General features: G+C 36.9%; 1 protein-coding gene across 1 annotated transcript in view; it reads left to right on the top strand.

Annotated features, from left to right (window-relative positions):
* Abca13 (ATP binding cassette subfamily A member 13) overlaps nucleotides 1-27,544 on the top strand; it is a 475,698-nt gene that overhangs the window by 12,709 nt on the left and 435,445 nt on the right. Inside the window, 3 exon segments of the mRNA XM_047562044.1 lie at nucleotides 8,934-9,027; nucleotides 10,981-11,104; nucleotides 25,260-25,411. Of these exon segments, the coding sequence (XP_047418000.1) occupies nucleotides 8,934-9,027; nucleotides 10,981-11,104; nucleotides 25,260-25,411 (370 nt within the window).

The raw sequence follows: 27,544 nt of genomic DNA on the forward strand, positions 1-27,544 counted from the left end.
TAAACTGACCATGTTTTTCTCCTCTCTCTGTCAATGAGATCTTGTGACTTACTTCTCCCCCTGCTGGGTCCCCTTTTCTTCTTTATTCATTACAACTTCATGTTTTCTACAGAAGCTTTTCATTCTACATGGTTTTCAGTTGTAACCAAAACCACATGCTGCATGAGCCACTTGAAGGATTTTAAAATGGATTTAAGCTCATTCTGGAGGATGAACTTAGTCTGTAGGTCTGAGCTTCTATCCAAGTTGCATCACAAATTAGTTCCAGGAAGCCACACAAAATATTTACTTTTATGGTTTCCAATGTGTAAAACTGGCACAATATTATCTGTTTTTCTGGTTGTTATAATAGTCATATACTGGATGAATACATAATGCTCCAGGATCATGCAAGGAAACTATTTGAGAATGGGTTCAATTTTCTTATCTGCACCCTTAGAAAAATCTCCTGCCTTGTTCTGCTTCACTCAGTTTCACAAGTACTGGTTGAATGTTCCTCATCCAAAATTCTTGGGACCAGAAGTGGTTTAGATTTCAGAACTTTTACAAATTTGGGGATATTAGCATATAATAATGAGATATCTTGGGTATGGAAACCAAGTCCGTAATATAAAGTCGATACTCTGCCTCCCAACCACCTGTCAATCTGCGCTCTGCCCGCCTCTTACGTTTCAGGAATTTCGGGCTTACGCTGCCGCCATTTTCCTGCTTCCCACATTATGTCCTAACATGCTAGATAGCTATTGGTTCATCAGTCAGCTTGCAAGTATTCTCCTCCGCTACTGGTTCCTTTCAGCCCGGGAGATTCCAATATCTGGGAGAAGCGCACACGCCATCTTTCCTTTTTTCCTTTCTTTTCACCCTGAAGCGGATGTGTTAGTCGTCCGCATAATAAAGTCTCTTGCGTGAGACCCTCGAGTCCGTGGTGCATTTTTCTGGGAGCTATTGGCTAGTCGCAGCTGAGACAAGCAAGCGGGTGGCAGTTCAGCGGGAGTGCACAGCGGTGGCTAGAATCGCTGGGGGTCCCAAGCTGCCTTACAAAGTCTAAACATGAAATCTATTTATGTTTTATGTAAACCTATACACATGGCCTGAACGTAATTTTATACAATGCTTTATTGTTTTTATTCTTTAGAGGGGTGGTTACCAGGGATCGAACTTAGGGACAATCAACCACTGAGCCACATCTCCAGTTGTTTTTTGTATTTTATTTAGAGACAGGATCTCACTGAGTTGCTTAGTTGAGGTTGGCTTATGCTGAGGTTGGCTTTGAACTGGAGATCCTCCTGCCTCAGACTTCCGAGCCACTGGGAGTAGAGGTGTGTGCCACAGTGCCTGGCTCATACAATATTTCTAATAATTTTGTGCTTGAAGCAAAATTTCAAGGTGTGGAATTTTCCACTTGTAATATTATGTGGGCACTGAAAAAGTTTTGGATTTTGGAGCATTTCAGCTTTTTGGATTAGGGATGTTCAACCTGTTCATTTCCTTCTATCTTCTCTTAGGGACAAACCTCATGTTTGTTCAGTGCTGTTTCCCCAGTCCCTGTAGTAGAGTCCAATGTGGTATACATTTCCTAATGAATTAATGAGAGGATGTACAATGGGTTTTGCATGACTGCTATTTTTTCATTCACAAATAATGCTGTTGTAAACATTCTTGAACATACCTTTCCATTCAAGTGTTGCACATCTTCTCAATGACAGTGTTATTAGGTTAAAATCGTTAAAATCGTTGTTGACTTGTTGGCTCAAAGATTTGCAAATCCTCAGCTTCCTTATTAATATTGTCAAACTGTATTCCAAAGTTCCTGTTGCTCCCTGACCCTTCATGTTGTCAGACTTCTTAGTTTGCCCCAAATTGGTGAGTATAAAATGGCATCTTGTTGGAACTGAATTTGTATTATCTTGATAATTTCATATTTTGCCCTTGTCTTCTCATCTCTTTTGACTTTTTTCTATAATAGTGTCTCCTCATTGATTTAGACATCTGTATGTGTTCTGGATTTTACACTGTCAGTTATGCATGTTGAATAGATTCTTCAAGTCTATGACTGGTCTTTACACTTTTTAAGTACCCTTTCTGGAGAACAGAGATTTGCAAATTTAATATATAGTTTAATTTTCTTTATGTTGAAGGGTTTTGTGTCTTATTTAAGACACAAAGCATAAAGATGATACCCTATATTTTCTTCTAAACATTTAAAAATTTTGTTTTTCTTTTTTCACATTTAGGCTTTTATATCCCATGGTGGTAAGGATCTAATCCATCCCTGCCTCCTCACCCAACTCTCAGGAAAATCAACTACTTGGCACAATTTTTTGAATAGAAAATTCTCTTCCCACTTCTCTATCAACTACTTTAAAAGTACATTAGGTTTCTGTGTCTACACAGTTCTCTTCCGAGGTTCTCTATGTCACTTCATAGGTTAATTTGCATATTATTGAGTGAATGGTACACTGTCAATTTAATTACTATCATTTTTAGGAAGCTTGATATGTAGAAAGATGAATTATTGCAACCTGTTGATAAGAATGATCTTGATCTTTGATCTTTGTTCTCCCAAATATATTTTAGGATCAGCTCATTAAGCATGACAATAACCCAAACAAACCAAACCTACTAGAATTCCATTGGAAATTTAATTGAGTCTATTTTACCAATCTGTGTAGAATTACAGAATTGCATTGAACCCATAGATCCGCTTAGGTAAAACTGACATCGTTATAATACTTATGCATTAACAATGTTTATCTATTAATTTATTTAGATTCTCTTTCACTCTGCTGATGGAAGATTCCTTCCTCTCTTTCAATCAAGTTTCACAATTTTCTTCATGTAATAATTTTATATCTTTCAGTTTTTTAGATTTTTCTCCCTGAATATTCTATACTTTTTGTTGATAATACAAATTATATCTTATTTAAAAATGTTTTCTTTCTGATTCTTGTTGGTGTAGGCAATTCTTATGAGACAGATTACTGGATTCTTCTATAAAAATATGAATTTTTATACTGTTATTTTGGTTGTTGCTCTGTTTTTCAGACTATTTAATTATGTATACATGTACATAAAATTGTCTTCCCCTGTTCCAATTCTTCTGTATAGTAATCCTTTCTACATCTAATAATGTGCTTTGTCTTAAGTCTTTTTTGTCTGATGTTAACATAGCTAATTTGTTTAACATTTACTTAGCATATGTTTTCCATTTCTTCAATTTCAACCATTCTGTGTCATCTATTTTAATTTTACCCATCGTAAATAGCATGCACCTCTTTCTTTTTAACATTAAGTCCAAAAATCCTTATTTTCCGAATAGGTTAGTCCAAGCTTTGTTTGGAATCAAAGCACATTATTTGAAAATCGCTTGCAGGTCTGTGTTGGATCACCTGGTTTCTGTTTGACAATTTTTCTCTTGCTTTTCCTTGAAATTTTCTGGGTGTACAGTTTTAGAATTGTAGAATTTATCTTAGCCGTTCGAAGTTATTTAGCTCTGTTCTGTTTTCTTGCTGTTGAGGAGTCACTGAGCATTCTGGTTGCTCCTTCAAGGTGGTGTCTTGATTTCTTGTGTTTCCACCGAGATCTTCTGTGCTGCTGTTTCACTGCACCATGCCCTGGTGTGGATTTATCTTTTTTGGGCAAAAGTTGCATTTCTTTTATTTACAGATTTCTGCTTTCCTATGCTTAGAAAGATTCCTAGCTTTAAGTTTTTAACATATTACCTTTTCTTCTTTTCCTCCACTCCCCTTGAGGGGAACTCTTCCCCTGCCCTCTGTAACTGATTGCTTGCACTTCAAGATTCAGCTCATGATGATTTTTCTTTTTTTGAAATATTTTTTGGTCACTCTCCTCCTCTTAGGTCTTTGGAGATTTCTTGTACATCTTATAAATGAAGCAGTACAAGAGTTGTTTCTAGCCAGCACATTACTGAAAGCAAAAATGATATTACTGAATTTTAAGATTTATTAAATTTTTGTTTTGGCTAGATTTCATCGACAAGTATTTTTTACCCTTCAGGGTTCAAGGTTAGCATAATATATGTGTTCTTTCCTCATTGAGAAAAAGGAACACACATATATCTATATCTATTTCTATATCTATATCTGTAAATATATATACACACATACACATATATGTGTTTTTTGTTTAATGGCAATTGGATGTGTATTTATATAAGTATACATAAATCACATATATTTTCACATTATATATAATCATATATTTTCATATATTACTTATATTTAATCACATACTTACTTTTCATGTATATATTTAATCCCACTTGCTTTCTCTTAGAATATTGTGAATATTGATGCTTTGACATCTAGTATTGAATGTATTGAAGAAATGTTTAAGGTCAAACTGATCTTCCTCCATCTCATTAGTGAGGTGCCTTTTCCCCTGTGTGAATACCTATAGTATAGTATTCTTCCTTTGCCTTTGAGAATCAGTAGCTTGAAGTTCACTATACAAAGTTCAACTATGGCTTATTTTTTTTCTAAAACAGAGTTCAATCTTTCAGATTAGATTAACTCTTCCTCTCTATTGTGGTCTGGGTTGTATCTGAGCATTTTCCCCTCCATTTGTTGAATTCTCTGCTTCAGGAATGCCAACTACCCTTATGTTGCATGGTTTTTGTTTGTCAAATGCATTGGTTTTTCTGTCCTACTATTCTTACCTTTAAAAATGTTTTGAAAGATTGCTATTATGATCTCCACCTTTCTCTATTCCAGCAATTCCAATCTAAACAGTGTCTATTTTCTGTGTCTTCAAAAATCAGTTAAAATTTCACAGTAATTTTTTTTTGTTGTTATTTTTCTTTAGATGCATAACCTTCTCATTTATCTTTTTTGAGCTCTTGTTTTCTGTTTGCTCTAATGAAACCATTCTTCTTTGCAAAGCGGTTATAAATTCTTCCTATTTAAGTTTCTTCCCTATCATGCTCTGTGATTTTCTTTGGCTTGCACTGTTGTTTGTTTCCATCCAATGTGTTTAGATAACTGCTCTGCTTTCTTTTAATCTGACTCATACATGGGCAGCCCAGCCAAGGTATTATATCTGTTCTTGACTATTTTCAATAAATGTGAGGCCCATTTGATTTCTTCTTCAATCTCTAGGGTGATTCCTGAGCATGCTGTATTCTCCTGTTCTCTGTGGCAGGAAGAAGGTCCAGGTGACAGTGGAAAAGAATGGGGACCCATCTGAGATGAGACACACCTTTATTAGACTAGCTGGGCTCTGCACTTTCCTTTGCAGTTTTGTTAAATGTTTTGTACTGTGTTCCTTCCATTCATTTGGGGAAATTTCTTCCCAACTTTGGATTCATTTCATATTTGTATGTGTAGCCTTGGAGGTTTCTCTGGCAGAATCGGCTTCTGTGTTCACTTTTCTTGTCTGCTCATTCTCTCCAGTTCCTCTGTCAGAAGGTGTTGAGGAGACTAGTGTGAGCTATTTATCTCCTTAGGTGTGGGTCCTGGGAATAGCCACCAGGATTGTGAGGGCAATCATTATGGCTTTGGAGACGCTGGGCTGAATTGGGAAAGAATCGTGGGCTTATCTGATCTGCTCTGGAAACTTATTCCTTGAATCTTTGTAATTTCTTTCTTTCTATTTTCTTTTATCAGGCAAGGCAAGTTTATCCTTCTCTAGCTTCTTTTCTTTCCCTTTTCCCGCTTCGTTTTGTCTGGGAGAAAGAAAATTCTGTGAGGAAGTTTCCATATGTCATTCCATTTCTTTATCTATGCATGTTTTTATGCACGTATTGCTAAGGTCTCCCCAAATGCCATCCCATCTCGACTGTGCTGAAGGAACCAAGGAAAGGCTTCTATCCATATTTGGGCCTGGAGTGTGACAGGAATGGGGAGTGGGACAGAGATCACAGTATCCAAGAGAAAGTCACAGTGAGCTACTGCTGGAGCGTGAAGCTCACAGGTATAAACGGAGTGCTGACTCTGCTGAGGGTTTCCCTCCTGCTGGAAGAATAGAGGTCTTCATGGTTATTCAGAAGGGTGACTATTGTTCTTTGCAAGCACCAGCAGATTCTATGGGTGATTCGCTTTGTTGAGAGCAGAAGTCATAGTAGCATCAGTCTCTGGTGCCTCTCAACAGCACTGAGGCCCTTGTTTACATTTAAATCAGATATCGGAATTCAGAAGTCAATACTGGGGCCTGGAGAGAGAGAGGTCCTAAGATTAACCACAAAGCTTTCCCATTACACAGTGGAAAGATTAGAAATGTTAAACAAGATCCAAGGATAATAATGAAACCTGAGAAGAGAACCATGCTGTAAAAATGTGATGAGAAAAGGAGGCTACTTTTGTGCCCCCGCAGAGAAAACCTAATGAAAGGAGGTGATTCACTTGCTCACAAAGGACAGTGACACTGCAGAACTCACCTTCTGGATGCTTTTCTCTTAATGGAGTAATGTCACATTCAGAACAATGGAAGGTTTTCCTACTTGTGCTTTTCAAAAGGGTCAGTGACCAACTTGTAAAAAACAAAACAAAACAAAAAAAAAAGACTTCAAGATTTCACTGTATTTTGTATTTCAAGAATCTCAGAGGAACTTCACAGTGATAATATGTAGAGCTCTTTTTTTTTTTTAAAGTCATGTTATTTCTGTTTGAAATAGAAATTTGTATTGATTTTCAGACTGACTAATAGTTGTAGCTTCAGAGTTCCTGCTATTTTAATTTGTCAGACTCCTTTAAATCATATTGCCTTTGGATGTGGGAAAAAATAAAGACTACAAATACAAAGATAAAAAGTTGATGGCATAAAATATTTAGACAATAAAAAAAGGCAAATTAAAAATTAGAGAAAATATTTGCTTAATGCTAAGAAAGTATAAATTCTTTAATTAGAGGACAAGAAATGATGATTTATAAGTCAGTTAAGGGGAAAAAAGAAAACTTTAATAGAAAAATGGGCACCTAGATGAACAGGGAGTATTACATAAGGAATTATTACATACTTATTAAAATGATTGACTCTAATAATTAAGTTATTTATTTTTGCATATCAGTTTGATAAAAGTTTGACAGAAATTAAAAGTTTGTTAGTCTTAGGAGCTGAGAGTGTGATCAGAATGAATGAGGATTGATTCAGTTTTTAATGAGGGAATTTTAGTTTTTTCTATCCAAACTAAAAATCCAGATTAAAAACCACACACACTTTGGTTTAGTAATATTATTTCACTGATATACTTACAAAAGTCAGTCAAACAAGTAAAGAAAACTCATGAAAGCCTGGGCCCCAAACATAAAACCATGCAAATTTCATAATTAAGTGATTAACAAGATTGAGGAAGATTCATAAGTATTGATATATAAGTTGTTTCTAAAAATATTATTTATGCTTATATATAGTTCTTAAGTGAATTAAGAAAGCTAAGATAATTTATTCTTTGGGTGATTGGTGCATACTTTTGTACTTTTAAAATTTTATATTTTTTATTTATAATATAAAAGTTGTTATAAGAGTCTCAGGTGGAATGAGACAGAAATCATTACCCTATGTACATGTATGATTACACGAATGGTATGAATCTACATTTTGCGCAACCATGGAAATGAAAAGTTGTACCCCATTTGTGTACAATGAATCAAAATGCAGTCTGTAAAAATAAAAAAAATAAATTTATAAAAAAAGAGTCTCAGGTCTATAAATTATTTTATATTTCTTTATAACCCTTTGTTCTGACAATAGCAATCAATGTCATTGAAAAATGAATGAAAAAAATTGTTGTATTTTCTTGACGATTACACATCATTGTTTAACAGGAGATACATTTTCTGTTTTGCCTATGTATATTTAGCCAGAATTAATTATAGAATCCTCCTCGCCACCTCTTGTCCCAATCCTCTTAATAAATTTTAAAAGTTCTTACAGAGAATGACCAAATGATTTAAATAAACTGCAGCCTTCTGAGTGTTCTTCACATTTCTTTCTGGCTTAAGCATGAACCAGAAGTTGACCTCCTGCAGCCGTCTTCTGTTATAAGAATATGTGATACTGGGTTTCAGCGCTGTCTGGGGAAGTTTTTATCATGTTGTATTTTCTGGCACAAGACCTCATCCACTATTTCAAAGAGGGCGATTTCTTTTCTTCTTTAATTACATCAGGGACTGAAGTACTCTTCCACCTGTGTTTGCCTGAAGTTTTAGGTGTGCACTCACCTGGTCACACTTAGATCTGCTGCCTGCACTTTACAGAGGAGGATTCCCATGGGAGGGGGACAGCAATGGCAGTTTAAGATACAAAGGAGCCAAAGAGCCCAGAGGTTCTCCTTAGTTCAGAGAATTGTAACTCCGGGTCCAAAACAGTGAGACACACTCCTGTGTTTGACTGAGCACTCTTAACCTTGCATATTCTTAGGTTGCTGTGTGAATTAATTCCATGCCTGGCCTGTTTGGTGTTTGGCTATACACTTTTGTACTTGTAAAATAATATGGACTGCAATCAATAAAACAAGAACCATATTCCATGTGTCAACAGTATTTCTTTTTCTCTTCTCTTTGAAAATTCAGTTTTGTTCCAAATATTGTAATTCTTTTCCTGGTAGCTCTTTTGGATAGTCTTTGTCTAGAGATTGGACCCCAACAATTTTAGAAGTTTATTCCAATCTCAAGAAAGTCAGTGAAGAGAAAAAAAAATTATTGAAACACATAAATATTTCTTGATTGAATCTGGAAAAACCAGAAACTGGGTCTGGGGTGAGAAGGACCAGGAGATGATATAGGCATGGATCGGGCTGAGGTAACAAATGAACTGGGACCTCTCAGGAAGCTTTTGTCCCAGTGGTTTTTGTAATAGGAGTGACAATGATTTTATTTAAAAAGAGACCTGACCTGTCAACCATCCTTCAGGAGATGGAACTATTGTAATGCTTTGCAATTTATTTCAGCACTTTTAAAAAATATGTATTTCCTCAGGTCCTTTCCCTCGCGGAATTCTTCTGGCCTTGTATCCTGTTCATGATTCTGACAGTACTTCGTTTCCAAGAACCTCCCAGACATAGAGACAGTTGTAAGTTGCACTTATAATATGATTTTTGGATTACAAACCTTCAGAGAAATACGAGAATACTCTTTCCTCCATTCTTCATCAACGCTGAATCGTGAGTGGAATAAATTGATAGTGTTCCATTCTGACAGTAGCAATACATCTGAGTTATGTCTGCATAAGCAGCAATTTAGATTTTTTTTTTTTTTTTTTTTTAGTTAAAAATGATAGTCACCCATTTGCTCAACTAAACTGAATCGTTTTGGACCTAGGGACATAAGCCATTTAAATGTGGGAAAAGTGGAACAAGAGGTTAAAAATGGGAAATGCATTTCAGTTTACAACATGGTATTGACGGTGAAGAGATGGTGGAAACAGTGGAGACAGTGATGGTGATGGCAGTCATGTCAGCGAGGCTCTGATAAACCATCCCTGATAACTCCCTGTGCTCTGGGAACATCTGTCAGACCATTTGTCTCTCTGATTGGAAACCTCAACAGCAACATCCCTTGAGAAATAATAGCCTTTTCTGTTTCTATTTTACTATGCCACTTGAGACATATATAATGTAGTCAACTCTGCAAATTTCTCTTGAATAAATGATTATAGAATATTGGAGATTTGTCTAAAATAGGTTGTCTGTTATATTTAGATTTTATATATAGGAAAAGAAATGGTCCTAGTAGCTCTTTGTTGTTTGAAGACTGCATTATGTATTGCACGTTGGGATAGCCTCCATTTAGGATAAGCGAAAAAGCTTTGCTGAGTTCCTATTTTATAGATTTATTTATTTATTCAGTAAATATGTATCCAGTGCCTTTTGTGTCCCAGAACTTGTTGAGGATAAAATGGTGAACCAGGTGTTCCCTTGCCTTTACAGAGTTTGCTGGAGGGATAGACCATCAGAATACAGTAATAAAAGTATCATGATGGGGGTCCACGTAGGAAACAAGTGTGTTTGGGTCAGGGCTAGAGTCCTCAATCTCGGACTCATTGCCTCACTGTGGTTGCTACCATTCTTGACATGTTCCTGAGAGAAAGGGGACACAGAAGTAAAGCTAGGGAAATGACCCTTCTATTGCTTGCTGAGATTTGGCCTCTAATCCCTTTAAGGTCTCCTATTCTAGAACACTGGGCCATGGGTCTACTAAGAAGTACATTTTCCCCTTAGCTTAAAAGTCTAAAAATTTATTTTTCATCATTCATTCATTCATTCATTCATTCATTCAATGTCTGTTCATTGATTCAATCATCAAACATTTAGTGAATATCTTTTCTGGGCAAGTATTGTGCTAAACACTAGGCAGAGTGTGTCTCCACATTTTAGGAAGTGAGATAATCTCCCAGATCAAACCAGACACCTGGCTGTCACCAGGGTTTCATGCACTACAGCATAGTGATCAGTAATGTCCAAGTTGCCTGCAGTCATCAGGGGATGACTGTTCCCACCCTTCTGGGGAGTGAAGGGCAGGTGGGATTAGGGCATGTGTAATCAGTACTTTATGAAGGAAGGTCACTCATTGTAGCAATGTTTGTCCTGAAAAGTCTTTGATTCTATCCAGTGAAGAAAACCAGTTTTGCATTATAGGATATTTATCAATACACTTAAACATTTCAGAAATCAAGTTCCACTAAACTTGGAACTTTTGCCCAAACTTTAATAGTCCCAACTTAGAAGAGATGGGAAAGAAGCATCTAGTCTTATTCTTTCCATCCATGACTGGTTTGCAAAGGGCTTTGCCTGAGGGGCTTGGCGGTACAACAGAGGTATTGCCACTCCATGAACAGGGAAGTATGCAGACCCTGGGGGACAGGTGTTTAGTATAAAGGGTTTTCATTTTGGGATGGAGTCCTCCAAGTAATAAAAGGGTTAATAATATAATAATTTGACATTACACCTTATGATTCTAGCTTAATCGGTATTCCATTTCTGGTAGCAGGGGTATGGTCTCATTTCTTCCTTGCATCTGTGTCCAGGTTACTTGCAACCCCGTGATCTGCCCAGTCGGGGCGTTATGCCCTTTGTCCAGGGACTTCTTTGTAACACCGGGTCAAAGTGCAGGAACTCCAGCTTTGAAGGGTCCATGGAACACCATTTTCGGTAAGAGAAACACAAATATCCTTTACAGAATTCTGGGAAGTTGACTCACACAGCAGGAAGCTTGCTCTTAGGACAGTCTTAATAATGTGGGATCATGAAAAGTGCAGAATTTAGAACTTAAAGGAAATCCGTTTTATTAAATTCAAATTTACATAATAATGACTCCAACTAATGGTTAGTGTCTTTTATACAGGAAACTATTTCAAGACTCAGAATGCTGATGAGCAAATCCCATTTGCATGTAATAGTTTATTTTCAGTCCATTAAAACTCTTGACTTCAAAATTACTTGCTTAGTCAGTTTTTCATTTTGGCGCCAAGGTTCCCCCAAACAAGCATTTTTTTGAGCTACCTACTGGGTTATTAGTTGTCTAGGATTCCTGTCTTCATCTGAGATCCGTCAGCTCTTTCTCCTCTGCCTTGCCACCTAACTGGACTGCATGGTAGGTATGATACCTTTTTCAGTTCTCTCAATGCTGAGCTATGCTGAAGTTGCCTATGGCATTAGTTGGCATTGGAAATTGAGAGAAGAAAGAGCAGGAGGTATTTCAAGTAAGAAGTGTCAAAGTGAAGACATTCCAAGTGAAGAACCTGGAATGTTCTGGAAAGTCCTCCCAGGTAAAGAATGGAAAAAAGTGACTAGTTGCTCATGATAGTATGAATTTATTAGGTCTAGATGTGGATTTTACTATATCTATACTCATTGGTATTAAACAATCTGTGGCATTTAAATATGAAGCAAGTGTTAAATTATAAGATCTCTTTCAACTTTAAGTTACAAGAAGAAAACTAAAAGTTCCCAGATAATTTGGACCCAACTGTACAGTAGTTATAAATGGTGCCGTCTTGGCCCATTGGAACTGTTATAACACAATTATAAACTGGGGAGATTAATAAATACACATTTATTTCTCACAATTCTTGGGACTGAGAAGTCCAAGATCCAGGCACCAGCAGTTTCCGTGTCTGGTGAGGGTGTGTTCTTTACAGATTGCACCTTTTAGCTGTGTCCTCACATGGGCAAAGGCTGGAGCAGTCTCTCCGTAGTCTGTTTTACGAGGGCACTAATCTTATTCACAAAGACTCCACCTCCAGGAACTAAAGGCCTCCCAGAGGTCCCAACTCCTATATCATCTGAGGGGTTTCAGTTTAACATGCAAAGTTGGGGGCGTGCAGATATTCAGAGCATAGCAGGTGCTTATATTTTATAGCCACGTAATATAAAAATATGATTTAAAGAATCATTTGAAATTTCAAGTATAGAATCATAATCCTGAAAAGTTCCATGATCTGTTCATGTGTGTGTGTATCTGTGTGTGTGTGTGTGTGTGTGTGGTGTGTGTATGAAGAGAGAGTATACATACAGAACTCTTTCTTCCTGGGAAGCACTCTGGAATCCTTATCAGCATTTTCATTTTGGGTGTTTTATCTGTACCTTACACAGAATGGGAAGTTTAAATGAGGTTGAGATGGGAAGAATAGAGTTTTTTAAAAAAATTATTTATTCATTTTTATTTTTTACAGACTGCATTTTGATTCATTGTACACAAATGGGGTTCATCATTTCATTTCTATAGTTGTACACGATGCAGATTCATACTATTCGTGTAATCATACATGTACGTAGGGTAATGATGTCTGTCTCATTCCACCATTTTTCATACCCCTCTCCCTCTCATTTCCTTTTACATAATCCAAAGTTCCTCCATTCTTCTCTCATCTGCCCCGCCCCCCCCATTATATATCATTCTCCACTTATCAGGGTAAACACTCAGTCTTTGGTTTTTTGTGATTTTTTTATACACACATTCCTGGCTCTATGATCTTTTGGTTCTTGTGAATCTGCACCATCTCTCTGCATCTCTGCATCTCAGCTTTCTCACTCACCAGCCTCAAGTGTACTGGATATTCAAGGAAAACTATGGAAAATATCTAGTGCAATGCATAGCACAGACACATGCAACCAGCAGGAGCTAATAACAAATTCTTAGTACAATGGTTATAACAACTGTAAGATATTTTTGACATTAGAAAATAATTTTTCTTTTTAAATTTCTTTCTTTTTTTCCTTTCCTTCTTTCTGCTGTGCTCTTCCTCTTCAACATCCTCATCTGATTTGCAGAAACTCAGGGATTACAAAATCAACTTCATGAGAGTTCTTCACAGCACATGGCCAGCATGATAGTTGAATAATTTGCCAGCCTCACTAAACCTTTGACTTTGAAAATCAAGAATAAAATTACTCACAGTGTCTAGTAGTGCCCAAGGCAAGGTGTAAGGAATGCAAGCTGAAATAGAGAAAGAAAATCATAAGGAGTAAGAAAAGTGGGAACATCGAGAAAGAAAGAGAAGGAAGAGCAAAGAAATGCATCGGTCAAAGCTTGCATCTGGTTTCACCCGGTCACTGTAACCCGCACTTCCCCTTTGTTCTCTTAACTGTTCAAGTGTGAATGCAGTTGAAGCTCAAAGCCATAAATGAATAGTCACTTCTGTTTATTTTTGTGCTGTCTCACTTTAAAAGTACCTGAAAACAAATGTTTTCCCTTCAAGTCTACTTAAACATTATTTGAGTTAATGTAGTCCATGAATTTCCATGACTTTATTATTCCCTGGGGAAGTTTCATTTTGGATGAAAATTTCCAGTATCAGGTGTTGCAGGTTCTGATTATGCAAACCAGCTTCCTCATTCCTGGGTGTTCAGGGGTTGTCCCCTTCACTCTAATAAGAGGATTTCAGAGCAAAACAGGAATCATTTCCTTCAGCGGATTAGGCAGATGTTCCCATGGAGTGTTAGGGACCATTCCTATTTTAAGATAAAAACAGAGCATAAAAGTAAATGTAAAATGCTTTAGAATATGCCTGTGCTGTCTAAAGCTGCCTCGGTCCCTTCCCACAGTCGGCGTCTTAGGAACTGATTGACAGCCAGGCTGGACCCTTGTTCATGCTCATAAACAGTGCCTGGTGCCCTTCTTGCTCATCCTACGTCAGTTGCTGAGTCTTTCTCTCCCAGCTCCTTGGAATATCTTTTCACCACTTCCCAGTGAATTCCAGCTCTTCCCATTTTGTGGTCACCGACATTTTCATTTTTGTTTATCTCCAATGTCAACTGTACCCAGATCCTTTAAGCACCATCTTGGGCTCTCTGGACCCTTTGTAACACGGCTTCCTGCTCAGTCTTGTTTGGTCTTTGCCTGCTGCCGCTTCTCCACCTTTCAGCTTCCTAGTGTGTTTTGCATTCTTTGGATACTCTTTTAGAGTGCCTTCCAAATTTTGTTAGTCTCTCCTTTATAATATTCTCTGTCCCAGGGTCCAGCTTCTTTCTGAGGAGCTGAAACTTCCTTCCTCCATCCAAAGCAGCTAGAATTCGATCCTTGTTTCTTTTTGTTGTTGTTGTTGTTTTTGTTCTTTTAGATACGCATGATGGTAGAGTGTGTTTTGATATATTATACATACATGGAATATAACTTATTCTAACTACAGATCCCATTCTTATAATTGTACATGATATGGAGTTTCACTAGTGGTGTATTCATATATGAACATAGCAAAATTATGTCCAATTCATTCTACTGTCTTTCCTATTCACGTCCACCCTCCTTTCCCTTCATTCCTCTTTGTCTGATGCAATGAACTTCTGTTCTCTCTGCCCTTGTTGTGTGTTAGCATCCACACATCAGAGACAACATTCAGTCTTTGTTTTTTTGGGAATTGGCTTATTTCACTTAGTATGATGTCTCCAGATCCATCCATTTACCCGCAAAACCATAAAGTCATTCTTTTTTATGGCTGAGTAATATTCCACTGTGTATATGTACCACATTTTCTTTATCCATTCATCTGTTGAAGAGCATCTAGATTGGTTGATCCTTGTCTCTGAAAGGCTTTGCTGACATGGAGAAGCACTGACATGGAGGCAGGGTGAAAGGACTTTCTTGCCTTATCCCTGCCCCTTGGAACCCTTCTGCAGTGATGATTATCTCTCCTCCGTATCTCAGTGTCTTCTATGGAGTCCTCTACTTTCTTTTTCTATTGTCCTCATCCTCCCAGACTTCCCATAATCAAGATCCTTCCTGTACTGTATGCAGACAGCTCCTGAGATGGTCAGTTACTTCCTCACGATTCACAGTGACCTCTGCACTAAGAAAAACCCAATGGTCCCAGGGTCTATTTCCAAGCCCCTTAGTGGAGAGCTGGGGAAACTGATTCTGACTAGAGTGGTATTGAATCCTGCTATCTTGATGTATTATTTAATATACTTAGAATTTCTTCATGTTTTTTAATATAGGGTTGTAGGTCCCCCCTACCACAAAGACCAGATCTATCTCTTGTTATTTATTTTCCTAGTTACTTTATGCTTTTAAGAATGCATTCCCATGAGTTTTGACCTGTCTATGCACCTGTGTAACCACCACCATGATCAAGATATAATGCAATTCTATTATTTCCCTAAATTCTTCTGTGCCCCACCCCACATTGGACCTACTCACACTTCACCCTCTTTCTGTCTCAGCAACAATTTGGTTTCTTTCTGTTATCCAGCTCTGACTGACCTTTCCTAGAAATTCATATAAAAGACATGCCTTTGGAGTTTGGCTTCTTTCAGCCAGTAAAATGTAATTCATTCCTTTTTAAATTGCTAAGAAGCATTCAATTGTATGGATAAGCCTCAATTTCTTTATCCATTCACCACATATCCCTGGACTTTTGGGTTATTTCCAGTTTGCCTATTTATTAATAAATACACAGAAAGCTGCTATGAGTATTAAAAAAAAGTCTTTGTGTTGACAGATATTTTAATTTGTTTTCCTGGAAAATACCTAGGAGTGGAACAGTTTGGATGTATTTTTAGCTGCATAATAAATTTCTACCCTATTTTCCAAACTGGAATTTTACACTGCCAATATCAATATATAAGAGCTCAAGCAACTAAGTTGGGATGTGGCTCAGTGGTAGAGTACTTGCCTAACATACACGAAACCCTGGGTTCAGTCCCCAGTCTCATTGTTCCGTGTCCTTGCCAATGCTTGATATTGTGCTAATTTATTTATTAATTTTAGTCATTATGTGGTTGTATAATTTTGTTTGATGATAGTTTTCATTTGCATTTTCCTGATCATGAATGGTCTCGAACATTTTTTGTTCATGAAGCTATTGACCATTTGAATTTTTGTGTATGAAGTATCTGTTCGAATCTCATAATTATTCTATTTTTTGGTTATGTTGAATTCTAAGAGTTCTTCACATTTTATCAGACATATGTGTCACGAATATTTTCTTCCAATTTCTGACCCATCCTTTGAAGAGCAAAGTCTTTTCATCTTGATGAAATTAAATTTATTTTGTGCTTTTTTTTTTTTTTTTGGTATTTTTCTCTGTTCAATAAACATTTGCCCAACAGAAAAATAATTAAGGTTTTCTCCTCCATTTTCTTTAAGAAGATTTAGAAGTTTAACTTCTGCTTTTGCTCTATATACAATTCATTTTGAGTTTATTATATGCATATGGTATGAAGTAAACATTAGTGTTTATCCTACTTACATATAGAGATGCAGTTCTGGTACCATTGGTTTAAAGGATGATCCTATCCCACCAAAATACACTTGTGTGTTTGGTGGAAATTAGTGGATCTGATGACAGTGTGGAGATCTCTTTTCAGACTCTCCTTTTTTCATTGACCTTTGTGATTTGACTCTCCCTGGATCAATACTCTCAGTAACTGCAGCTTCAGAGAAAGTTGACATCAGGTAGCACAAATCAGCTAGTATAAATTCCTCAACTTTGCTCCTTTTCAAAATTACTTTGGCTCTTTATGTCCTTTGGCTTTCCATATGGATTTAAAAATCAGTTTCTTTATTTGTACAAAAAAAGTCTACTAAGATTTTGATTGGAACAATATTTCCAGAAAAAGTCTTACTGAGATTTAATTTACAATACCACAATTGACCCATTTGTGTAATTCAGTAGTTTTTGGCATATTCAGGGTTGTGCAAGCACAGCTAAATTTGATCATCACCAAATTAGAATATTTTCATCACTCCCAAAAGAAAAATCTGTATCCCTTAGCATTCACTCTTTATTTCCCCCAATCTTCCCTACCACTAGTGCTGGGCTTTCCCTAACCTACTTTCTGTCTCTCTAGATTTGACTGCTTGGAACATTTTGTATTTGTGAAAATTGTTAAATTTACTTTTTAAATGTTTTGGCAATTGATTTCTTTCATTTAGCATAATGTTCATCAATGATATAGCATCTGCCAATACTGCATTATTTTTTAATGCTGACAAATCTATCTATTATCCAGTGATGATATTTGAGTTCTTCCCTCTTTTTGCCTATTGTGAACAATGCTGGCAAATTCATGTACAAGTTTGTGTTCAGAGGTGTGCTTTTATTTACGTTGTTTTGGTGCATGTTAGGTTGTCTAAGACTTCTGTTTAACACTTCGAAAAACTGGTCAGATGGTTTTTCAAAGTGACTCCTTCTCACTGACAGTGAACGAGGTTCAATTTATCTACATTTTCACCAATATTCATACTTCTGTTTTTTGGCTTATAGCTACCCAACTAGGTGTAAAGTTGTATGTTGTCCCAGGGAATTTCATTTAGTCTATAGATTAGTGGGAAGGGAATTGCCATTAACACTGCATTTTCTAATCCATGAGCTGGACATGTCTGTCTCTGGGTGCAGTGGCACATGCGTATAGTCCCAGTGACTCAGGAAGCTGAGGCAGGAGGATTGCAAATTTGAGGCCAGCTTCAGCAATTTAGCAAGACCCTGTCTCAAAAAATAAAAAGGTCCGGAGATGTAGCACAATGGTAGGGCGCCCCCTGGCGTTAGGCCTCAGTACTCCAGCAAAAAAGTAATGTCTTTGCAGTTTTCAGTTTTATACATACTTCATGAAATATATTCCTAAGTATTTCATGATTTTTTGGTATTATTTTTAGATTTTCAAAAATATGAGCCATTACTTTTAGTGGCTTAAATATGTCCTTTGGATTTTATATGTACGTGACCATACAATGAGAAAATATTATTTTAAAAATTTCCTTTCATATCCAGAAGACTTCTATCTCTTTCCTTAGGATTTAGTGTGTTCTTCTGTGTCTACCTTATTTAAATTAAGTCATTTATTATGGAGCTTTTCTAATACAAACTCCCAAAGTCATATATTCCCCTCAGAACACAGCTTTTCATCCCACAGATTTTGAAATGTTGTGTTTTCCTCTGTATTAAGTCCAAAATATTAACTGATTTTTCACTGTGTTTTCATTGTTGACCCAGGGGTTGTATTTGTAGGTCAGATGTTTGGCTTCTGAGTATTTGAAAAATTTCCTGAGATCCTTGTTATTGATTTATACTTAATTCCACTGTGGTCAGGGAAGAGCCCATGTGCTTTTGACTTTCTACCATCTGTTGAGGCTTGTTTTCTGGCCTTGGCTTGTTACCTCCTTTGATTAGTATTTAATGTGTGTCTGAAGAATGCTTTCTGTTGTTGTTGGGTGGAACACTGTGCAAATCATCAATATCTTACTGATTTTCGGTCTATGTGCTTTATAAATTACGGAGAAAGGAATTGAAATCTCCAATCACAAATGTCTTCTTTTTTTTGTTCTATTAGTTCTTTTTTTGTTCTACTAATATTAGTTCTATTAGTTTTTGTTTCCTTTCCTCTGAAGAGCCGATGTACATGCATGCATATCTTCTTCACTGACTCATCTATAATGACAGGCAAATGCATGTATACTTAGTGAATGCACACAATGTGATTATATTAGCCTTTTTATATATACTATGTAACATATGTAATACATATTATATGATCACGTACAACCTCTTTATTCCCTGTTATATTCCTTGCTTTGAAGTCTACTTTGATATTTACATAGTCAGGGGAGATTTCCTTTGGTTGGAGTTTGCACATCTTTTATCATCTATTTACTTTTTAGCTGTATGTGCTTTATATTTAAAATTAGCATAGTCTGACAAAGTTTGCCTTACGTTTAGGTCACTAACAGTTAATATACTGGATTTAAATATTGCTATTTAATTTCTACTTGTGCCATCTCTTTTTTACTTCCATTTTCTTGTTTTATTGCCTTCTTTATGTAAATTAAGCCTTTCAGATTATTTCTATTTTTCTCTACTATTGACAATAATTGTACCCTTCTTTGACAATTTTCTCATGGTTTATGATTTGTACTAGAACAGAATTATCTATAGGAGTTTTCTTAAAAGTAGAATTGTGGGACAAGAGCTAAGTACACCTTGATTTTGTTGGTGTTCTCCAAATAACCCTCTATGAGATTGTAATATCTTGCATTCTCACTTCTTAAGTACAAGGATATCTGTTTCCCAAATGAATCCAATAGAAGATGGTGCCGAACTCCTAGGTTTTTGCCATTCTGACATAGGGGACATAACTGAGTGAAGTTTTAATTTAATTTTCTTTATCCATTCATCTGTTGAAGGGCATCTAGTTTGGTTCCATATTTTAGTTATGGTCAATTTCACTGCTATGAACATTGATGTGGTTGCCTCACTGTAGTATGTTGATTTTAAGTCCTTTGGGTATAAGTCAAGGAGTGGGATAACTGGATCAAATGCTGGTTCCATTCCAAGTTTTCTGAAGAATCTCCATACTACTCTCCATAAAGGTTGCATCCTCAACCCCCACATCCTCAACAGCTTTTATTGCTGCTTGTATTCTTGATAATTGTTATTCCGATTGGAGGGAGATGAAATCTTAGAGTAGTTTTCGTTTGATATCATACAATATCAAAACTTTGAAATAGATAATGGTAAAATACTGGTGGATAAATTACAGACCTAATCAGTTTTCCTCCATTTTACATGCATACATCTGTGTGCGTGTGATTTCCATGCAATGTGATCCCTTGTACAGGCCCATGTAACCACGGTCACAATCAAGATCTAGAATTGTTCCATCAACCCTAACTCTCATGCTCACACATGAGACACACTCACTCACTGCCTTCTTGTGCCCAGCAATAACTAATCCAGCTTATGTCTCCCTGGTTTTGTCATTTTGAGAGTGTTATACAAGTGGAGTCATACGGAGGACGATCTTATGGAATTGACTTTGTTCTTCAGTAAGAATAATTTGTTCTTTTTAGGTATATATGACAGTAGAATGGATTTTGACATATCATACACACATGGAGTCCATCCTCCCATTCTTGTGGTTGTACCTGATGTGGAATTACACTGGTCGTGTATTCCTATTTGAACATAGGAAAGCTACTGGCCACAGCAGAATTTTTATGAGAATTATTTCTGCCTGTGGATCTGATTGTTTTAGAAATAATCCCAATTCAATAAGAAATTTGTATTCATAAACTAGTAAGTAAAAACTAGTAAGTAAAAATTGGTAAAAGTTCTAAGACAGAAAAATCATACTGCTTCCATGGCTGACTTGTTTTCGTAGCTCTTAGGAGACACTGCCTCTCCTACCTGCATTAACTATACGATAGATGTTACTAGAGTTGTAGGCCAGAGGACCAACTCTGGGGGTCCCAACAAATCAGGTCTGGTCACTTACCCTAAAAACTAAATGGAAAGGGGAATAGTGAAAAGCACCAAAGAAACACCAATCGGCATAGCTATACTGGACAAAGGGGACCGAGGCTTCGCTGTCTTGGGGAGTACTGACATGAGCTTCCAGATTAAATAGACAAGGGAGCCAGAAATGTGCACAGTCAAGCAGTCTTGGCTAAACTGTGATCTGGTCGATCATGGTCTCGGGATCGGTCAGGCAGGGCATTGTGGGAGGTGGTAAGAAAGTTGCCTGGTGGTAAGAAAGTTTTGATTCATTACATTTTTATCTATCAGACCTGTTGTTCCTGAATCATAGCAAAGGATCCTGGAATCAGAGCCAAATAGACAAATGCAACATGGAGGCACAGATGTCAAGTTTTTTGACATTTGCAGGCCCAAGTGAAGAATCAGTGTTTTTTTATAGCAGCAGCAGCCTCAAAGTCCTTCTTGCACTGCTACTGACCCACATTCTCATTTCTAGAAATGCTTTTGCCAACCCTGCTAGGTGGGACAATATCATGATTTTATTTTAAAGATGATTTTCCAAGGATGGAATTGTTTGCAATATAATTTGACCACGTCAGGCTTCTCACTGGGTCTCAGTCTCCACATCTACAAACTGAGGACTGCACCATGCTTTCTGAGGCCCTTACCACAACTGGATCATCAGGTCCCTTGTGGAAGTGCCTGGATGCATCTAGGTGTGAGGTTTGGCAGTTGGGCCTTTGAGGGGTGATTCTTGGTGTTAGTCTGAGGTCTGAGAAAGTTTGGTCATTTCTGCCAAGTGACCTTCTCTTGCATTCTGATCTTCATGGTCTTTTCTTCCCTTTACAACTTTTTTCCTGCCTGGCAAAGTCAAGCATTTCATAATAGAAGTCTAAGAAAGGAACTGGACTCAGAAAGGAGGAAATTGCTCAGCTTGGGATCCTGTTGCAGTGCTGAAATTCTCTGGTGCTTAGGATTCTCTCTCATCAATGTTTGATTAAGGATTTTCTAAGTATTTTCTTTCTGTTATAAACATTTCTCATGCTAGTAGTAATTTCTAATCCAGGCTTAAGAACACATTGTGGTACTTTTGAAATAATAGTAAAGAAAAAGAACATAAAATCAGTTCATTATTATAGGGGAAACTCATCTTGAATTACATCAATCTCTATAATCTGATAATTGGATGTTTTCCCAGGAAAGGCCCACATTTGGGTGAGTAATGGGAGTGTGGATCACCAGTTATGGCTTTCAGAGGTCACTTTTAGCCTTTAATGCAAGGCCTCCACAGAGAAGTAGCAAGTGATTTCCTGTTGTGATTTTGCAGTTCTGACTCACTCAAGTGGAAGGTCAGATTTAAAAGGTGAGATTTCCATGGGGTGCAGCAGCCTCCTGTGGCAGGACATGACCTCTGTGACCTGGACTTGGCTTTGTAGCTCACAGTCTGGTTGCTTTTAGCAAATACACTTAGGTCTTCATCTCTAACAGAGATGTGACCTGAAAGGCACTGAGTTTATTTTATTCATCCATATATGTTTGTCGAACCTGCTCTGGCTTTATTATAGGTTGTGAGGACTTAAAGACAATGAATGTTTGTGGAAGGGATTTCACTATAACTCTTCACCACATGAACATTGTTATTCTTTCATGGTAGATTTATGTGTTGACTACCGTTAATCCACTTTTAATCTTCTCACATTTGTAAAATAAAGACATGAAGTTGGAAATATCCAGAAGGTTCAACAATCAGGAAATATTCTCCTCCTTTTTATGTTTTTTTTTTTCCCTTTTGGATATGCTAAATTTAACTGGACACTTGTAACTTTAACAGGTGTTCAGTAACTTGTGATGTCCTGCTTTATTTCAGATCAGTCGTTTTACTGATTAAAAAGAAATTCCTACTGCCTTTGAGATTAGACACAAACAGGTACACAGTGCTAATTTCCAAGGTCATGAGAATATTTTCTCTTGTTTACTAGTACATCACATTTATTTCTTTACCTGATATTTGCAAAGTTAAGAAAAATGCAGCAACGCTTTCATTTTCTAGTTAGAATTAAAGTCTGCATTTTCCTGTGATGTTAGATTAATCCATGAATGGTCTTCCATGGAATTTCTGGGAGGTTTGAGTTATAATACAGATTCATGGGACAGCAGCTAGCACCCGTGAGTGGTAATTGCAGAGAGTAGACCCCAGAGTCAGTGTTTTTAACAGATTTCCAGGTGACCACTCACTCTGAACACCTCACTAAGAGGCCTATTTTTAAATGGGAAAGAAAATCTTTTCAAAAACATATGCTGTTGTGTATTTAACTATTCTCTTAGAATTGGACTGCATATGATTTCTAGTCTTATTCTTTGCTCATCTGTACTCTTATGGAAATACATTTTAAAACAATGTACATCTACTGTCTTTCAGGATTAACATTGCTCAACACTGAATTAAAATAAAGGCCAGTACACTGGGGAAAATATTTCTTACAAAATGATTAAAGGATACTGTTTAACAAGCAGATTGATAAGTAGAGAAGGACACATGAGAAGCTGACATCAAAGACTGCCTCAGGGAATGGGAACTAGAATACTGGTAATAGAGTTGGAAGAAAGATAACTTTTCAATATATTCCTACTTGCACCATTAAAATTTGTTTTTACCATGTCTCCATATTGCCAATTAAAAATAAAAATAAAAACAAAAAAAGATACTGTTTAAAACACAAATCATGCACATAAATGAATAAGACAAGGAACACCTTAATAGAAAAACAGATTAAAGTCTTGAATATTCACTTACACTGAAGCCCTTGCCTTCTGAATCCCAGATTCAGGTTCTCTGGGTCCTCTCCCTGGGTGTTATTGCAAACTAGAGTTTGTACTTCTACCAGGCATGAGGAGAAGCCACCATCCACTGCCTACTCCTACCAGTATCCTGGAAGTCCTCCTTGAACCCCTCTCTGTAAAAGCCCTTGTTTTAGTCAGGTGGGGTGAAGTGAACAGACATGGCAGTGATTGTCTGGTGTGTTGTGTGTAGTCTCTAGGTATTAAGTAGCCCTGGGAAGGGTGCCCCTCAAGGACAAAAGTCCCCAAGATGTCAAAGCATCAGAAATTGAGAAAATAAAAGGCAAGGCTAATACAGTTCGCAGAATTCATTACAACACCCAAAGTGGTTCTGGAACCTGTCTGCTCTCCTCTTTCTCCAAAACCACCTTTTAATTGGGAATTCCCCACCCTTATACTCCTGAAATGTTTATCCTGCAGCCAGAGGGCTCTTCTAATTTCAAATTCCACTTGCTCATTGCTGCACATAGGAACACGATTAGCATTTTATCCTTGCATTTTACAACCTTGCTATAGTCTCTTATTAGTTCCAGTTTCTTTTTTAATTTTTATTTTTCAATTCTTTTGGATTTTCTACATAGACAATTATGTCATCTGAGAACAATGACAGTTTTATTTCTTCTTTCTCAATTTGTTTACCTTTTATTTATTTCCTTTTCTTGGCTTATTGCTTTAGCTAGGACTTTAGTACAGTGTTGAAAAGGAGTGGTGAGAGGGACTATTTTACCTTGCTCCTGATCTTCTTGGGAAAATCTTAAGATTCTCATCACCAAGTGTGATTACAGCTGTAAGTTTGTTTTTTTTTTTTTACATAAATATTTTTTGTCAAGTTGAGGAAGTTTCCTAGTTTTCGTCTATTCCTCATTTGCAGATTTTTAAAAAAATCTCGAATGGGGATTGGGTCTTGTCAAATGCCTTTTCTGCATTTTATATTTATATATATATATATATATATATATATATATATATATAAATGTGATTGTGATATTTCTTTTTTAGTCTGTGGATGTGAGGGCTTACACTGATGGATTTTTGAGTGTTGAGAAGGTACTTTTAGAATTGAAATCACTGTCGCTAGTGAAACCTGTCTAAACTCCCCATTGTCTTGGTACAGAGAAAAGTTCTTCCTACAACCAACATTGCTAGGTGTCCTCTGGCTCCATTAGCTGACCCTGTTTCTTTTCTGACTTCCTGAATGATCCCTATACTTCAACTTCTTCTTACCCCTGGGCCTTTGCACATACACCCTCTGCCCAGAACACACCCCCTAGTTCTTTCCATGACTGGACCATTTTATTTTCAGGTTTCAGCTTAATATTGCATATCCTCACAAGAGTGGGCATCCTCTCTATGACAAACTTTTCTGCCTACACTCTATCTCATAGCACCTATCTCAACCCATCATTAAAGATCTCCTCCTCATGCAAAGATCATGTCTGTTCTGTTCACTGATGTATTGATTCTCTGTATCTTGTACAGATCATGCTGTATGTCTTAAATGAATGAAAAAAAAAATTAAATGGCCAATAAAAATAAAATAGTTGAGTTTTATAGATAACGAAGAGAACAATTTTCTAATTTTAAATTCACAGTTTTTTAAAGTGATAAATTCTGTTTTGGATGAGGACCAAGTATTCTCAAGTGTATTTGTGAGTGTAAATTGATAAAAGTTGAGTTGAAAACATTTTGTTGCAGAATACCAAAAATCTTAAAGAGACAGAGGAAACGTATTCCTGCAAAAGAGTTCCACCTGTGGTACATATTCTATTTATTTGAAGCTTTTCCAGGTTTCAAACTGCAGCTGACCACCGGAAGGTGAATAGCGTGGCCTTTTTAAAAGAGATGCAGGATCTGGCCGAGGACATTTGTGAAACAATGGACAAAGCAAAAAACTTACAAAAACTTTGGAGACAAAGATCTAAGACCCCAGGCAAGTAAATATCTTGAAACCGATACTGCCTGTCTGGGCACAGCTTACGAGGCAGGTGAGGACTCAGAATGTTTTAAAATCCTGAAATCCTTACTGAGTGGGCTCTGCCTGTGGGACTTGGTGAAAGGTGCGCCCTCTGGTGGCCACCGCGACTCCCAGCGGCCAGTTGTGGAGGGTGGGGAGGTTCCTTCCTCCTTGCGCTGAGCTCAAGATACCCTACCTCGCGAGGGGCTGCCTCTCATCTGCTTAGTCTCCGCAGGTACCCTGTTCCACTCCCTTCTCATGTTTCTTCTGTTGCCAGTCTTCCTTTTTCGCTTCCTCGTCCTATCTTTAAGATCTGTCTGCACCCTCCCCAAACATGCGAACACATCCCTCTGATTCCTTTCCTCCTCCTTGTAGACTGGATTACTAGCAGTTTCATCCTGGTCTTGGGTGATTAGCTAACTTTGTAAATCTTTGGAATTATTAGGGTAGATTATTTTGTAAATGAGAGTAATTTCTTTTCATTGTGAAAAATATCCACATTATAAGAGACTTCGACTCTTATTTATAAACCTGTGATAGAATTAGAAGGGATATAGATCTTAGAGAGTTCTACTCACAAGTGAAGTTTGCACCTCTGAGAGGGAAGACCATTACCTGTCTTCTCAGGTTCCAGCTGTCACCTGCTGCAAGCTTTATTAAAGGGGTGGTTTAGTGATCAACCCCCCCAGCTTGAATCCCATTGAGTCCATTTCTGATCAACCCCCATTGAGTCCATTTCTGCCAGACACAATATAGGACATAGAGTTAAAATTGAATTGAATAAAAAATATTTTTAAAAATATTTTTGTGTCCCAAATGCTATATATATATCATTAAAAAACATTCATTTTTAAAATCTGAATTTCAAATTGAATTCTCTGTTCTTCCTTTTTATTTGCTAAATCTGGTACTTGTTTTTTTCATTTTTTCCTTTCTTTCTGTGTTGCTAGGGATTGAGCCCAGGGTCTCATGCATGCAAGGCAAGCATTGTACCACTGAGCTAGACCCAAGTCCTCTTTACATATATAAAAAGCACACATATGCATATAGATGTGTGTTGTATGTATATACATATGTATATATATAAAATATCTTTTCTTCTTCATGGAGTATGTACAAATAAATGGAGTTAAGACTTTTGCAGAAAAATGAAGAACAAGTTTCTCCGATGATGTAGCATTATTATTTTTTAGAAAATGTCACCTTTGTCCTGGGTGGAATTGGACTGTGTCCTCCCAAGGCTGATTTCATGATGGACCCAAAGTGCTCCTCAAGGCTTCTGACACTGAAAGACGGAGTTTCTTACATTAGGCTCTATTAGGCGATCATTCGGCTTTTATAGAATTTGTTTTTAAAAAATATTTTTAGTTGTAGAAGGGCACAATACATTTATTTATTTTTCTTTATGTGGTGCTGAGAGGATTGAACCCAGTGCTTCACACATGCTGGGCAAGTGCTCTGCCACTGAGCTACAACCCCAGTCCCTAGAATTTGTTTTTAAATGAGGTTTTTCACATGCTATTGAAAAAAGAGCTGATTTTTTTTTTTTTTAGTTCTTTATAAATATTTTTTTAGTTGTTGATGGGCCTTTATTTTATTCATTCATTTATATGTGATGCTGAGAATCGACCTAGTGCCTCACATATGCTAGGCAAGTGCTCTCCCACTGAGCCACAACCCCTAAAGAACTGATTTTTTATTTTGAGATGAAGTCTCTGTTTTCAACTTGCGCTCATTTGAGCCATTTCCCATGGTCTGTGGAATTAAAAAATTGTCCTAAAAATCACATTTTCATGTTTTGTTCCCTCTTCAACTTTTTCCTTTTTTTCTTTGTTTTCCCTTCACTCTATCTGTCCTGTCTTGAATGCTCACAATGGCTGCTGGAATTAGAGACTGACCAAATAACAAAATACCCTTTGAGAAATTATCAAAATTTGATTTATCAGTTAAAATTTTTTTTCCAAGAAATTACTTAATATCTATGTGATTTGGAGATCAGCAGCAGTGACTTTCTTCAGTTTTTTTCTTCTACTTGGGTATCTCCATTTTGGAGGCAGGACTCTGATACTTCATTTGACTTTAAAACTCAAATAATGATAACTTAGCACA

The sequence above is a fragment of the Sciurus carolinensis genome, chromosome 8 (genome assembly GCF_902686445.1).
Source record: "Sciurus carolinensis chromosome 8, mSciCar1.2, whole genome shotgun sequence".
Lineage (NCBI taxonomy): Eukaryota > Metazoa > Chordata > Mammalia > Rodentia > Sciuridae > Sciurus > Sciurus carolinensis.